Below are 15,672 nucleotides of genomic sequence, written 5' to 3' on the forward strand. Positions count from 1 at the left end.
GTCACATCGTGTGTGGAGATTGATGTGGCAATCTAAGATAATGGAAGAAAGTACACTTATAGGAGAGAATAGGGAAATGATCAGTTAATAAGGGGGTTCGAATGAGGGAAAGGGGAGGTTTTGAGAGAAAACACGAAACTTCAACACTCCCTTCGTGTAACACCTGCGGTAAACATTAGGGAATTGTCTTTCGAAGTATACTTACTTATGAGAAACAAGGAAAGACATGGGAAAAGGATCCCTTTCCACAGGCGTTCTTATTTTATTTTATTTTTTGTGTGTCGTTGTTCTTGTCATTGCCGTTTTTTTCTGCTTCCTACACTGAAGTGATGTTGATCGCTTCATCTGCATATTCTCATGTCAGTTTGTTCCCACACTTTCCCTCTCCGTGCATCTTTTCCTGTTACCACGCTGTGCGTTTCACTTCAACCCTTACTTTTTAAATTTTATTTTGGTGGAGCTCATTACCTTGTACTTACAATTACTACTACACATCATCTTCTTAGTCCACTTTCCTTTCCTACTTCAGCACTAGCGACTGTTGTGAAGACTTAAAAGGGAAGAAAACTCGAGAAGGGATATAAAGAGGAAAGAAGGAATCCACAAAAGGTTGTGGAAAGAAGTAAATAACAAGTGGGACTGGACGTAAAATAAATAAATAAGATAAAATGAGCGTCACAACAAAGCAGATGGTTAAGCCGACTGTTGTCGTGCACCGTTACTTAAAAGAGAGTCAACGTGTGTGTGTGTGGCTTGTGCACGAAACTAAGATGAAGATCGAGGGCGTTTTGTTGGGTTACGATGAGTTTATGAATGTCGTGTTGGGCGACGCGACGGAGGTGCATCTCAAAACCGGAGAGGTTGTTCAATTAGGGAAGATCCTTCTTCGCAGTGATAATGTGGGTGTCATTCACCCTATTGGCATATAGACTCGCAGATATGTTATATCTTTTCACGCCACTGAAACCAATACACCAATAACTAAAGTGCGCGTGTCGTGAAAGGGGAATCTGGGTGCAACAAGGGATAAAATGTAATGAAAGTGCGACGGAGATTTCATATTGTGGTGGTGACGGTGTTTGGAGATAAGTTTGTTATTTCACTTTCTGATCTCTAATTTGTCTCTTCCCCCGCTCTGCCCTCACATTTTCTCCTTTCCTTCGTTTTGCATCTGTGAGTGCGAAAGGGGATGGGGGCTTGCGAAGTCGCCTTTCTTTTATGATTTCTCAAGTTATGGTGCGGTAACTGAAATAATAATGCAACGAGATGCAAAAATGCTTCAGTCACGCTAATGATTTTTCTGCTGATGAAAAAATTTTTACACTGCGGTGCACCTTTTTTTTTTAAAAAAAGAGAAGAATCTTTTTCTGTCACCACAAGCTATGAAGGAAGCAAAAGGCGGGTAAAGAAGTACCTTCCTTTAGTTGCGATGTGGGGTAGATTTGTGAGCGCAATTTTTTACTTGCGTGTTTTTTGTTATGCGGTGTTTATTCGTTTTCGTGTATGGTTTTCTCTATATGCCGCTCCCACTTTGATTGAATTTTTTAATTCCTTTTGTATTCCTCCCTCTTGTTTGTGCGCGTGTGGTGCTCTGTTAAGAAAAAAAGACAGATAAGAAGAATATTTTGTTCTGCTCATGCCGGTGGTTGTCACTTCCGAGAATTAAAACAATATATTAATATATTATAGTAATAACAATAATGTTAATAATAAAAATGCATTTCTTCTTTTTCCTTGTTTTCTCTTTGTGCCAGGTATTTAGTTGGTAACATCATGCTCAGTTTATACTTATACGCGCAATATTTTGTTTAATGCATGCATAAGAATGTACTTTGAATCATTGTGCATCTCTTTTTCCATGGTAGAGGCAGTGGCTGGAGTTGAGCCAGCATGCGCCAGAAGCGCAATTCCCTTACATCCACAGAACAGGAAACACAATGTTAAATGGAGCAGTTCGGAAGAGTTCATGCGAGTTCAAGGAAGGCCCAGTTGTGTATTTGACTATGGGTTTAAAATTAAAAAAAAAAGAAATGTGGAAGGGAAAAAATATATGATATGACGGGTTTCTCCTAAATATACGTGCTTGTTCAGCCAATAACGTTTATGTGTACGTGTATGCATTTATGTTTTTTTGTTCTACATTAGCTGTGTGCATTTGTTTCATTCACAATAGTACGGCTTTCTCAACTTTCTCCGATTTTTTCAGTTACTTTCACTCCGTTTTTCCTCTTCACTTCTTTTTTTTTTCCTAATGATTATATATTGTCTATGTTTTCACGTTTGCTAACCACACAGTAGGCTTGTAGTAGGAGGGATCGGGGAAGGTTGAAAATTTACCCACAAAATTGAGAAATAACAAATACATTTGTGACTTGTCTTCGCCGATTTCCGTTCGGTAACCGGTGTGTTGTTTGGATTATTTTGCGTTTGTGCGGTCCTTCTTGATTTGTTTGGTTGAGTGTTGAACAGCAGTTTAGTGGGAAGGGGCGGGCTGAGCAGTGCAACAACAGCAGAACGAATAAGGAATCATAATATTAATAATTACAATACTGATAATATTAATCACAGTAAACGAGGTGCAGTGATCTGAGATGTCAGTTACCGTTGAAGGTGCTCATGTGGAATGCCTGATATGTGCCTCACCATGTGAAGCGTTGGTGTTGTTTCAGTGCGGCCATCACGTCTGTTATATTTGTGGTCTGCACATTCACTCACTGGATAACGGCGGTTGCCCAATGTGCAGGGAATGCGGACCCGTTCTTGTCACACGTGATATCCCCGGTGGACTTAACCCCGGTCAAGACAAGGTGAGTGCGGAGGTTATCCGTCAGTTGACCGACGAATCAATAGTTGATAGTGTCCTTCAGTGCAAAGTGCATGGTAGGGTGTTAGCGCAAGAGTTGAAAAAGTTATACGAGTTTGTCTGCCCTGTTCCTAAGTGTTGGCGCAGAGGTGAACAGGAACCTTTTTGCGAACAACATCATTTACATGCGCACTTGAAATATGACCATGAAGTAAGCTATTGCCCTATTTGCCTCCAACATCGCTCTGTATTCCTTGCTGAGCAGATGGTTTACTCCCCCGAGGCACTTTGTTTACACATGGTGGGGGAATACGAACACGATCCGGCATCATTTCTTGGTCACCCGCCTTGCCGCTTTTGCAAAGGCATGCATATGTACGATGAGGACCATTTACTCAAACACATGCGGGAAAGACACTTCACGTGTGATATTTGTAACCGTGGGGAATTTCGCTTTACTTATTACGAGAACCGTGGAAAGCTGCTGATGCACTTTAAGCAAGCGCACAAAATATGCGATCATAAGCAGTGTTCTGAACTTGACCCAATGATGCGGGTGTTTGCCTCAGATTTGGACCTCGCTGTGCATAAGCAGCGCGTGCATGGAATTCGCTCGCGCCTTACCATGTCTCCTGGCGCAGGTCCGGATAGTGTCCCAGCAAATCCTGCGGTTCCGGCAACTGGAACTAACGCAAATGCTGTTCACATTATTTTCGACCACATAAATAGGCAAGAAACCTTGACGTTGGTCCCATCTAGGGAAGAGGAAAGTAAAAATCAGAGGCGGTCTTGCGGTGGTAGTGGTAAAAACAAGAAGGGCAGGAAATTTTTTGTTGATATTGCTCCACATACCGTTACAGGGCTCCCTCAACACTTTAGGTCAAAAAATATTCTTGCACCGATTCTGTACAGGGGTACGGAGGGGACATCTTCAGATGAACAACGTGAAACATCTGTGAGTGGCCAAGTGACGCAGTTGCAGACAAGAGCATTCGGTGTCACGGAGAGTGAAGAAACGTACAACAACAAAAATAATGTACCGTTAAATCCTGAGGAGCAGAAGCGTAAACTTGCCGATGCCATTCAGGAAGAATTGAAAGACCAGCGTCGGATAACGCAGCTTCACTGCTGCACCGCTGACTTCATCGATGGAAAAATGCTCACAACGGAGTATTACAACCAACTTCGGACTCAATTTTTTATAACAGATGAGTCCTTTAAGGCCGTATTTCCACTCCTGGTCGCAACAATGCCGGTAACTGACAAGCGGGATGCGTTGATTCACGTCGATAAGATGCGAAATGCTCCCGAAATGAGGCAGGCTCGTCGGGCCCGAGAAGAGATGAAGAAAGAGGAAACGGAGGAAGAGCAAGTGAATAAGCAGAAAAATATAGGGGGCAACAATCAACAGTGGCCCAACCGTCCTGGCAACAAGAACAATAACAACAATAGGAATAAAAAGGGACCGCCGAACGTATGGATGGAGAGGGCCAAGCGAGCTGAGGCTGACGCGCAGAACAACAGGTCTCTAGCTGCCAGTAGCGCTGCCGCACTTGTTTCCGGTGTCGGTAATGCAAGTAACAACAACAACAATAATAATAATAATAACAATAATGATACTTCTATTACTTCTTCTTCTCAAGAGGTCGTTTCTCTCATTGCGGGGTCAACGTGGGGAGCTGCTCGTCAGCAGCGAGGTGGGGCCCCGGGGCGTCAGGCGACTGAAGCGCCCGCTCGACCATCATCAGGAGGTGCCTTCATTAATGCCGAGGATTTTCCGGCACTTCCTACAGTAGCGACCCGCAGGGTTCCCCCAAGTGTGCGAACAAAGCGGAGCAACCAGCCGAATGCGTGGCACTCCCGATCGTAGAGAAGTGCGGTGCAGTTTCCATCGCTTTTCCCTTTTTCTCTTTTTTCCCCCTTTTTACTATCGTGCACATGTTGAGCAACCACGGGTATTTTGGAAAGGGGTTACTGTGGTTTGCAGAGGGCTCGAAAGCCATGCTACTGTTCATTTGTCTTTGGTCCTCTTTTTACACACTTTCAGTCAATTGTTTGTTGCTTTCAGCATGACTTGAGGGAAATGGGACGAGAAGCGGATTACGTCGTAGCATGAGGAGGAAATAGATGTGGATGGGAGTGTTATAAAAGGAATCAGTAAAGAAAACAAAAACAGAACAACAACAAATAGGGTAAGAAGAGATGATGAAAACGAGGAAATGGATGCATGCGGGTGAGTGAATGCGCGTCCGCGTGCCGAAGGGAAAGTACTTCTTTAGAGGGAAGTTCTCTCTTCGGTTTAATCTTCATTTTGCCTCGACATTGTTTTACGTGTACATTATGGGAAGCCTTTGCATATACCCTGGACAGTGTTCCCCACTCCGCACACAATCTGATTTTCTACTGCTGCTACAGCTTCTTCTTATGTTCAGTAGTGCACCCCCTGATTTTTTTTATGCATGTCACCTTTTCTTTGTTCGCCAACTGGAGGGTATATTGTTCCCAACACCTGCTGTGAAGTTTCTATTTCTCTTTCGAAAGCACACCTCTTTATTTATTTTTAACTGTTACCACCATTGTGTTAATGCTGCTTCTACATGTTTGAGTTACCTTTCGGTTTTTCCTCTGCTTATTCTTTATTTGTGTGCGAGCCTCATAAAAGGGAACGGTGACGCCGGGACGCTGCGGCACAAACAAAACATCGGATAGCTAAAAATAAAAACAAGCGAGGAGTTTAGAGAATTAAATATGCCGCACTCCATGGACACCACACTCTTCAGCGATGAAAATCGCATTGATCGCGGTGATTCCCTTCTTTTCCATTGCGTGCAGCTCTCGCAGGGTGGGACGGACTCACATCGCTATTTCTTTGGGTGTTATTTCCCGCGCTGGCGTGGCTTCTACATGGATGAGGCACGTGAACTTCCTGGCCCGCTTGGTTATAATGTCACGCGGCACTTCCCCGCTTTCCCTTTTGATGTGTATTTGAAGGATGATGGGGAACACTTTCTCACTGATGACTTCCAGATAGGCTCCATCTTTACTCTTGGTGGTCCCTTAAATCAGCGTGATGATGGGCAGAAACGCTACAAAGTGGTGCACTGCGATGACAGCCAATTACGCACGCGCACTGGGAAGACACTTGCATCCATTGGAAATAATGTATCAGGTTTACTCCAACAGACACACCGGGTGTCAGGGGAGGCGATTGATGCGTTGAAACGCATTAGAGAGGCGTATATTTTCAATGTCGGAAACGGGATCCCAGAGGTAGGCATTAAAGCTATGGGAAGGCACTTCCGTAAGGTGGGAAGTGATGGAAGGCGATGGATGTCATATGAAGGTATTGTGAGGTTCGTAAAGGATTCACGTAATTTCAATGCAACACTTTCTTTTTCTGATACACAGCGAACGGAAGAGGATGTAAATACCGTTGCAACATGTATTTATAACGCATTCCCCCAAAACGAAGAAGAATGTATTGACTATGACTTCTTTATGGATTACGTTCGCGGTCCAATGAGCCAGGAGCGGAAAGATGCTGTGTGGAATATATTCCGTAGGATGGACTATGACAGGGACGGAAACTTAAACATCATAGACATCCAAGCCTGCTACAATACGCAGGAGCATCCGACTTGTTCCGTAGATCATTTGTTTCAGTCAGATAAAATGCTGAAGGGGTTTCTGACTATCTGGGATGAAAATGAGCGATGCGGTTTGGTTCCTTATGCAGAGTTTTTAGACTACTACAACGGTGTGAGTGCTGTACTCGAGGACGATAAAGTTTTTTTTGACGTTCTCAATAATCAATGGAAACTTTTGTAAGGTGATATTTTGAGAGGAGAAGAGAAGAAGTGATGCATGCAGGTGTATGCGTTTCAAATTACCCATGCTGTTCCCTTCTTTTTCCTTACACAAGATTCCTCTCTTGCACATGTATTTGTGTACACGTCGGGTGTTATGTACAAGAGGATTGTGTGGCCTGTTAGGAGTAGCCTCATATAAATGTTATTGTTGAATCTTATGGTCGTTTTACTTCATCTTTATTCCCTTTTCCCCACTTTTTCCCTCCTTACTTTCTTTCGAATTGTGATTTTCATCCCTTTGATCTTTCTTTCTTTTTTCCCCCTCCTTTGTAGATGAAAAATGGTTAAGGTGTATGGAAAGGTGTCCAACGCGAGGGGTTGTGACAACGAAGAAAGGAAAACAACACATGAGGGAGGGAATATCATCATTTTGGAGGTGAAGGCACTTGTGCTCTTCTTGTTACGTTTAGATAGTAAATTTTGCAGCTCCAACATTTTGGTTTTTCTTATTTATGTGAAATGATGCGTTACCGGTCTCTACAAAAAGTTTTCACATTCATTTTCTTCCACTGGTTTCTGTTTAATACCAAAGCTTCCCCCCTCCGTGCTTTATAGATAGATATAGATATTTATTCAACCGCACGTGACGCTGACGTTCACCTCATAGTACATAGTTTAGATCTGATCATTATGGCAGGGCGGCTCCTCACTGCTGTCCCTCGTCACACAGCAGATCCCACTAACAGTGATTGGCTGCAAGCTTGCTATTTCGTTGTTCTTGAGCACCCCCTCGTTTGCATTGATGCTACATTACGAGGTAGAATCACTCCATTAACAGAGCAATTTCTGCGGAACGCGGAGGGGGTGTCGGAACCCTCCGACGATACCACCAATCTAAAAGAAGAGCACGTCAATGGAACAGGTGGAAGCAGTGTAAAGGAAATGCGATTTGTAGTTATAACGGTAGATAATGTATCGGGGCAACTCCTCCACACAGGCGTTCCGGGAAAGGACTTGTTTATGTCGATGCGGGAGGCGGTTAGTGCGATTCCTGCACTTTGTCCGAGCACGCCGGAACAGTATGAGGTGTTTACTATCCTCGAATTTGTTGCTTTTGCGGGGGCGTGTTTGACAGAGGATAGGTTATACATGCTGTTCGTTGAAACCGGACGTTTGCTAACTGATGATAAGTCGTGCATTGTTACAGATTCGGGAAGCAAACCGCAACGAGTTTTGCCCGTTATTTCTGTCGAGAGAGCACGATGGTACACTGTTCCTCTAAGGGTGGCAGTTCCCGCACTTCAGCAACCGCTGGGAGGCGAGGATTTGCAATCGTGGGTATTGGGGCCTTCTGGAGGTCTAAGAGATGACTCTGCGATGGCCATGTCGTCTTCATTCAGGCAGTCATACTTATTCTTTACCCCGGGTATTGATGTTTCACACTGTAGCATATTTGAAGAGGCAACGCGTGTTTGTGGTGCCCGTAGCGATGAAGAAAGTGGTGACGTTGGTAATAGTTCTCCGAACGGTTGCCCGGGGGGTCTGGATGGCTCGACTGACAGTTCTGCTTTAGCCGCCAGGGTTATGAGTTTCCTTCCATTGCCACCTCCCAGTACGGGTCGGGAGGCGCTTGGGCGCTGCGATTGCCTGTGGAACGAGGAACTGATCGCCTTCTGCGATATCTTTGGGATCGCCGATTGTTGCTGCCGCCTAGCTCTTGGATCTTTTAACGCCTCCACATTAGTGGTTCCGCAAACAGCTCCACATGTGGCTCTCCTTCTTGTGCGGTTGAGCAGACTTGCGCTACCTGGTTGCTTCAATGATTGTTCTGGTAAATCCGCTAAAACTGCTTTCCAAATGCGGGAGTACACTTCAGCACATGAAGCAGAGTTTCAGTTGCTGTTACTACCAGATATGAAGTTGCATGACTCCAAAGTTGATGATAATCTTGTTAATTCTCTTCCCTCATTGATATGGCGACGTGGTGGTGACTTTGCTGGTCACGAGGATATTATTCAACAAAAACAACGCATTGATTTCTGTACGGCGAGGGGAATGGATCCTCTCCCCATAGGGGAAGACTATGTTGCCGCCATATTCTCCAGTTATCAGCAACGCTACGGGATGGGGACGAAAATTGCCCTAATGCATGCAGGGTGTTGGGCATTGATAGGGTCGGCCCCTCCACACAATACAACCAAGGGTGGTGCTGCCGTAAATACAAGCGTGAACGGCTCGCGTGAGTCATCGAAACGACGGACCAACAGTCAAAGGGGGTTAACACCAGCATCATGCTATAGCGTTTACGCGTCCGAAACACATCACTGTGATGCGATAACCAACGAGTTGCAAGGAAGATTACAGTCACTAGCTTCGCACATCAAATCCCATAGCCTTCGTCCTGCCGTTTTCGTTGGCGCGATCAATTCGTGGGCTACTTGTCTTCATTGTGTGCCTGAAAAAGGTAGTGCTGTTGATGCTCTGTGGAGCAGAGAGTGTATTCGTAGTTACAATGGTATTTCCTGTGGAGGGACGACAGCGGGGTCTTCGGGAGTACCGGGACCCATTATACCACGTATTTGTGTGAGCAATAGTGGTGAAGTTAGTGCAGCGGCATCTGCCGTTGTTTCACTGATCCTAGTTACTGTGTGGTTGTTCAATCAGTTTTTTGAAAGTCAACCAAATGCGAAATTGCTTCAGAGACACAAATTATTGACAAGAAAAATCATGGATTTAGTGGTCAATTCAGCCGCTGGCTTGAAGCAAGTGGGGGATTCGTGTGGCCACGAGGAAATGATTACTTTATTACGCGAATGTCTTTTTCAGGTTGTTGGCGCGGTACCTGTGTCGTGTACTCTTACTATTTGGGAGACAGCGCGGAACATGGTTTTTCTCTACCGCGCGAATGGAGACCGTAGTTCTCCCAGCGATTTTACTAGCACAAAGAAGGGAATATTTCGTCCTTCAGTTGTTTCGCGTAGAGTAATACTAAACAATCCCTTTCACTCGTTTATCATGAACTTATTTCCTCCTGCCGGTGGGTTCTATCAGCGTGAATTCGCCAGACACCGGACGCGCCTCTTGACACACGTGGCAGGACAATCCTACATTATCGGTGCCCAGTTCATGTTTCACACAGCTGAGTCAGACACTTCCTCTAGAGTAGTCAGTGAAGCGAACGCGGACTGGGGTGGAAATGAGCGCACTACTTTTGCTTCAAGGCAGCGATACTTGTCTAATCCGCCACTATCTGATGATGATGAAGCAACTAGCAGTTACTCTACAAATACTGGCGGAGTACCTACGCCAACCTTACGTATGCTTCAAGGTCTTGTTCATCCTTTATCGCAACCTCTACTAGTACCGTTGCGTATTGCAGCTGTGGAACTCACCATCGCATTACCGACGGTATCATACATTACGCATGTGGCGATTCGAGTCGCAGATGCTTTGCAGCGGGAACCTTTTGCAGGGGCGTTGACACTATCCCTGCATTCCTCCTGTTATGTTGGACAGGAGCACGAACGCCTCGTCTTGGACGATGTTCCGCTCCCGTTGTGCAGGGGTAGTAATGCCTCAGCGCACGCAGGACCTCATCTGATTTTCTATGAACTACCTCGTCCGAGCTGTGAATCAGTGCCCTTCTCCGTGCTGAATGAGGCTCGCGTAGTTGCGGATGGAGCTACGAGTACGTTCAGTCCCATTGTACCTGTTGTAGCACGGTTTTTGCGTTACACCCTTCGCGGGTCGGGCAGAAATGCTCTAGCGGTGTTCCCGCTCTTAGTTTTTGGTGAGCCCTTGTGCGACATTCCTCCGCTGGAGCGGAAGACAATTGTTGGTCGGAGTTGTTTGAAGCAGTGTTCGCTCCTCCGGGAGTTATCCACAGCAAAACTACACACAGATTCGAATGAGTCATCTCTGTTTCAGATGCCATTAGATGGTGCGGCTGAGAATTGTTCCTTTAGGAGTGAGGAAAGTATTAACGGCAAAACCAACATTGATGAAACTACTAATACAGTAGTCACTCCCATCAAGGGGAATAAGTCATCTACCGCCTCGCACCATGACATCTTGATAACGGAACAGACCCTTCGAGAGTTGTATGTACGTAAACTTCGCAGTGCTTGTCCGCGAGGAGTTTTCGCACTGAACCTCCCGCTTTTATTTCACATGGAGTCGAAGCGCCTTCAGTGTAAACAAAAGCGTTTCTTCCGCGATTTTTGCTTTCAAAAGCTGGGACTACCGCTATGGGTAATGAAACCCTCCTCTCAAATATTTCCACACTCTTCCGTGTGCCCGTCCCGTGTTCCCGAGTCATTTGAAGATCTTTCCCGTGTGCATTTGCTGCAGCAATCTGGAACGTGCCAACCACCGCGAAACGACCGACCCATAAAGGGGGCCAATGCGACACAAAGGAAGAATGTAACTTGTGCAGGTTGTGACCAGCGTTTTCTGTTCGGGTTTGGTTTGGAAGTGTGCGACCGATGCAAGCGGCATATATGCGGTGAATGTCGTTCAAAGGAACCTGTGCGCCTGTTAGATGTTGGTATTTCTTCCACTATATCCTCAGTATGTCGCAGATGTTTGGACCGTGTGGACAAATTAGAGAATGCTCTTGTTGCTTACAACGTGACTACGAAAGAGTGTGAGGAGGTGGACAGTGACACTGAACGGGGTGCTGCTTTCGAGTTTTACATCCCTGTTACGCCACCGTCTCCAGCTGAGTTCCCAATTCCGTACAGCAATTACAGTTTTTACGCCTTACGTGGTTCAACCTACCAGTTGACGGCGCTGCCCTTCACTCGCGTCGTCAGCGCACCTATTACGGAGGACAAATCCGCGTCTCTTTTTGAGGAAGTGCTTAGTTTCCCTGCAGATGTAAGTGACTCTCTTGGGGGATGGCGTTGCGTTTCCAACGATATGCCAGGAGAAACACAAAAATATGTAAATGAAAATGTTGTTATTCTACTTCCATATCGATGCGTTGTTTCACACGGCCTTCTATACTATACACTGGCGGGGGAAATACGGGGGAGCATTGACTTACAAATGCACGTGGGGGAAACAGTTCAAACAGTGTCTCGTCCAGACGCTGCTAAGTCTAGCGAAGGAACTGCGTGTGCACGTATATCAGACTGTATGAGCGGCGAGATTGGCGTAGCGGAACTACGATTTAGGCACGCAGCATCCGACGGGGAAAGTGCCTCTGATGGTTCAAGTTATTCACTAACGGTGCGAAATCCCGTAGGTATACTCGTTTCTCTTTTTTTTGCTGGATCATCTTCTGACCTTGCGCTACTGCATGTGAAACATTTCTCTGTTTGGGGTTGCTTCGACTCATGTACGCGGAATGTGCGTTCTCTTTTCTACAATTGTCCACCTGATGTATGTCGTTACGAAAGTCTTAAGCTGACGAGTTTGAAGGGTGTTTGTGCCCCACCAGCCGCCGCATGTCTTCCTTTAACAATCCCCGAAAAGCATCTTATCAAACCTGGGAACATTATTCATCGTCTACACACAGATCACCTGCTGGTGGAGTATGTTTTTAGCAACCCTGTAAGTGTGTGTGGTTTTACGGTTGAGGGACAACACCCGGCGTCGGTAAGTAGCTCGCGTGGTGCCCTGCCCACCGCCTTACGTCTTATCGGTATATTGGAGAATGGTTTTCGTGGTAATATAGGATACTTTTCGCTGCCGTGGCCACCACTGGCTCAGCGTGTGGGGAGGTGCACTGAGCGGGAAGTGTTTGGTTATTCATATGCTCTTTCATCTACGGTCCACGGTCTCGTTTCACTTCTCGTTGAGGTGGCAGAGTGGCGTCTGGCTAAGGGTCGAGTTAGGCAAGAAGTGGGAAGGGGAGTGTTTTGCAACTTGAGTCCATTCTATGATGAATGTGAGAGCACTAACAAGGAGGCTGAGATGTCTCCACAACAACCGGAGATGCATTTGGGGAAAATGGTATTTTGGACGAGCTTGAACCCTGAGGCACGGCACGCAGTGAGCAGTAATGCGTATAACTCTATTTTCTCGCGTGCTATCGGGTTGTAAGCTCGGTTCCCTTATTTCTGTGTATTTATTTGCTGTTTTTTCATTTAGAGGGAACCGATTTAGCGTTTCTTTTGCGATTTCGTTGTAGTTACTCAGTTGTTGGCTTCTTTATATATATATATTCATGGTGGTATACGGAGTAACTAGTGGTCTCCAACCACTTAGCAACTCTAACCATCACCTTTTCAGTATTCGGTGACACTTCTATTGTTGTGAATACTGTGAACGGTGGAGCAGGGGGTTAACACTTTTCTTCGTTCTCCTCAGTTATTTGTTCAGTTGTATTTCCCGTATACTGCTTTATTTCGATTTTATATTGTTGCCCCTGATTGTGTCGCCACGCTTTTTTTTTTCTATTGGAAAACAAATAACCTATTTTCATTATTATTTTTACCCCCCCCCCCCTATATTGTACGTGTCTAAGAAGAACATTTTATAATAAATAGACTAAAAAAGGAGTATTGAACCAGAGTATTATACAAGCCTTCTATTATTACACACATTTCGTGCGAAGGGGGGGGAGAAGTGAAAAACAAGGGCACATAATGTCAGAGAAGACGGTTTTATCGATTCAATCATTTGTGACGCATGGCTACGTCGGGAATAAGGCTGCTACGTTTCCTCTGCAGCTGCACGGTTTCGATGTGGACGGTATTAACACCGTTTGTCTCTCAAACCACAGTGGGTACCCAGTTATTAGGGGCCACAGAATGAGCTTACAGGAATACGACGAACTAATGGAAGGCGTCCGAGCGAATAACTTCCTCAGCAACTATCGCTACATTCTGACCGGATATATAAATAATGTTGACATTATTGGGAGAATACGCGACACATTAAAGGAAGTGCGGGAGCTCCGAGAAAAGGAAGACAAGAAGTTAACTTTCATTTGTGACCCCGTCATGGGCGATGATGGTATCATGTACTGCAAGAAAGAAGTATTGGATGCGTATCGGGAGCTGGTCCCTTTGGCGGATATCGTCACACCAAATTACTTCGAGGCTTCGTTGTTGAGTGGCGTCACCGTCAATGATCTCAGTAGTGCTATACTGGCTGCTGATTGGTTCCACAACTGTGGTGTTGCTCATGTTATCATCAAGTCGTTTCGTGAGCAAGAAAAGCCAACTCACCTGCGGTTTCTGTACTCCGTGAAGGAGGGATCAGAAGCTGCGGTGCGGCGATTTTCAGGAGTGGTACCATATCATGAAGGTCGCTACACCGGAACGGGCGACGTTTTTGCCGCGTGCCTTCTTGCCTTCTCTCATTCTCATCCAATGGATGTGGCGATTGGCAAATCGATGGCTGTATTGCAGGAACTCATCATCGCAACCCGAAAGGAGGGAGGTGACGGTAAAAGTTCATTGAAAAGTAGGGAACTGCGTGTCGTTGCATCACCGCAAGTGGTGCTACAACCAAGCACAGTTGTTGACGTTAAACCAATTTCATGAGAATTAAATGCAGTCTGTCAAGTCCACCATTTTTTCTCTCTGTTCTCTAAAGATAAATAATTCAGTTTTACGAGTTTGCCATGCTACGTGTTCTTCAGGTGTATTACGATATTGTGTTTGATTTAAGAGAAGGATTTACTTGTATCCTTATATGGTAGGGTAAATCGCGTACAAAACGAAGAAAAAGAAGAGGAATTCAGATGCAAATGTGGACGCTTTTCTTTCTTGTTTTTGTGTTTTAAACGCTATCCAATAAGGTTTTCTTCGGTATTATTACTTTTCCTTGATTTTTGTTATCTTTATTACTAACACTTTTATTTTTCTTTTTGATCGTTGGTGAATGACTGGTAACATGAAATATTTGCTAACCTCTATTTGAAGCGTTTGTTTGTTTTCGTTTTGGTGCTGTTCAAATGCAATTGTTCTTTCTCTCACCACATATTTTTAAAGTTTTTCATTTCCCTCTCGGTCTTTCATTAGGAACTGGATATTCAGATCTGGATTTGTCAACTGCATGGACTGTTAAGTGAAGCTGCCACCTCCCTCTCCCTGCTTGAAATTATTGCAGTGCGAAAAAAGAAAAGGAGGGTGAAAATGGGCGAGACTTTAGGCAGCAGTTGTGTTGTTACAGACGGTTCCAAAGAACCATGCACTATTGTGTTTCACGATGTGGAAAAGACTGAAATCAGAAGCGGTTACGCCGCCGTTACTGATGTCTTGTGTGATGTCGATTACTTTCCGTACCCTCCGCAAACACATGAACAGCTGGAGAAGGCACATCTGTACGTATTGGCGTGTTGTATATCCTCCTCGGAACCAACATTTCCACTTGATTCACATCGAGGAGAGGAGGAGGTAATGAAAAAAGATGTGGGTACTGTTTTGGTTGGTGCCGTTGGTGTGGTGTGGGTTCCCTTCTCATCAGGTGCAATGGTTGAGGGATATATACATGTAGTTTGGGTAAGGCCGGACTATCGAAGACACCGTGTTGCTTACCGGCTACTGGAACGCACTTTAGCCATGACACAAATCGGAAATCCACCCAATAAGATTTTACGTTGGCGCTTACACACAATGTGCACATCCTTGAACACACGCGAGTATCTTAGTAGGTTTCTACATGAAAGGAAATCTAGTTCCACAACGGCAAGCGATGATGATGACGTTCATCTACTACTCAAAGAAACAGAAACACTGATTACGGCTGTACCACGCATGTACGAGCGGCTAGGTTTCTGTGTGAGACGGAATGTCTTTAAGTACTACGATGGAAAGGCTGACGGTGTGGAAATGATAAAGGTTGTCCCCGGTGCAGGGAAACGACGTTGATGCGGAAATGAAGAAATAAATGCGGCAGTGGAACCGTGCGTTTCGGTTAGATTGGAGTGGTGCTAGCTGCGTTTTCACTCATCGGCGCTCATTATTATTATTGTATTTTTAATTTGAACGTATGCACTCTTCCTGTACTCTTTATTTGTGCGCATCAGCATAATCTGTCTATGGGTCTGATGTTCGGTTTATTTTTTTTTTAAAAATGTAAAATAATGTTGTAAGCGGGAATGTT

General features: G+C 45.1%; 6 protein-coding genes across 6 annotated transcripts; all 6 read left to right on the forward strand.

The window, feature by feature from the left end:
* Positions 1–668: 668 nt before the first annotated feature.
* On the forward strand, positions 669–929 carry TbgDal_VI2470 (small nuclear ribonucleoprotein Sm-E; the record flags this gene model as incomplete). Its single annotated transcript, XM_011775752.1, has 1 exon — positions 669–929. The coding sequence occupies one exon, from the start codon at positions 669–671 to the stop codon at positions 927–929; it is 261 nt and encodes an 86-aa protein (XP_011774054.1).
* Positions 930–2,735: 1,806 nt separating this feature from the next.
* Positions 2,736–4,673, forward strand: TbgDal_VI2480 (hypothetical protein, conserved; the record flags this gene model as incomplete). The annotated part of the gene is made up of 1 exon (XM_011775753.1): positions 2,736–4,673. The coding sequence occupies one exon, from the start codon at positions 2,736–2,738 to the stop codon at positions 4,671–4,673; it is 1,938 nt and encodes a 645-aa protein (XP_011774055.1).
* An 878-nt stretch (positions 4,674–5,551) lies between these two features.
* On the forward strand, positions 5,552–6,631 carry TbgDal_VI2490 (calcium-binding protein, putative; the record flags this gene model as incomplete). The annotated part of the gene is made up of 1 exon (XM_011775754.1): positions 5,552–6,631. The coding sequence occupies one exon, from the start codon at positions 5,552–5,554 to the stop codon at positions 6,629–6,631; it is 1,080 nt and encodes a 359-aa protein (XP_011774056.1).
* Positions 6,632–7,302: 671 nt separating this feature from the next.
* Positions 7,303–12,660, forward strand: TbgDal_VI2500 (hypothetical protein, conserved; the record flags this gene model as incomplete). The annotated part of the gene is made up of 1 exon (XM_011775755.1): positions 7,303–12,660. One exon carries the CDS (start codon positions 7,303–7,305, stop codon positions 12,658–12,660), a length of 5,358 nt encoding a protein of 1,785 aa, XP_011774057.1.
* A 545-nt stretch (positions 12,661–13,205) lies between these two features.
* Positions 13,206–14,108, forward strand: TbgDal_VI2510 (pyridoxal kinase; the record flags this gene model as incomplete). Its single annotated transcript, XM_011775756.1, has 1 exon — positions 13,206–14,108. One exon carries the CDS (start codon positions 13,206–13,208, stop codon positions 14,106–14,108), a length of 903 nt encoding a protein of 300 aa, XP_011774058.1.
* A 594-nt stretch (positions 14,109–14,702) lies between these two features.
* Positions 14,703–15,437, forward strand: TbgDal_VI2520 (hypothetical protein, conserved; the record flags this gene model as incomplete). The annotated part of the gene is made up of 1 exon (XM_011775757.1): positions 14,703–15,437. One exon carries the CDS (start codon positions 14,703–14,705, stop codon positions 15,435–15,437), a length of 735 nt encoding a protein of 244 aa, XP_011774059.1.
* Between the last annotated feature and the right edge of the window lie 235 nt (positions 15,438–15,672).

This window comes from Trypanosoma brucei, chromosome 6 (assembly GCF_000210295.1).
Source record: "Trypanosoma brucei gambiense DAL972 chromosome 6, complete sequence".
NCBI classification, from domain to species: Eukaryota; Euglenozoa; class Kinetoplastea; order Trypanosomatida; family Trypanosomatidae; genus Trypanosoma; species Trypanosoma brucei.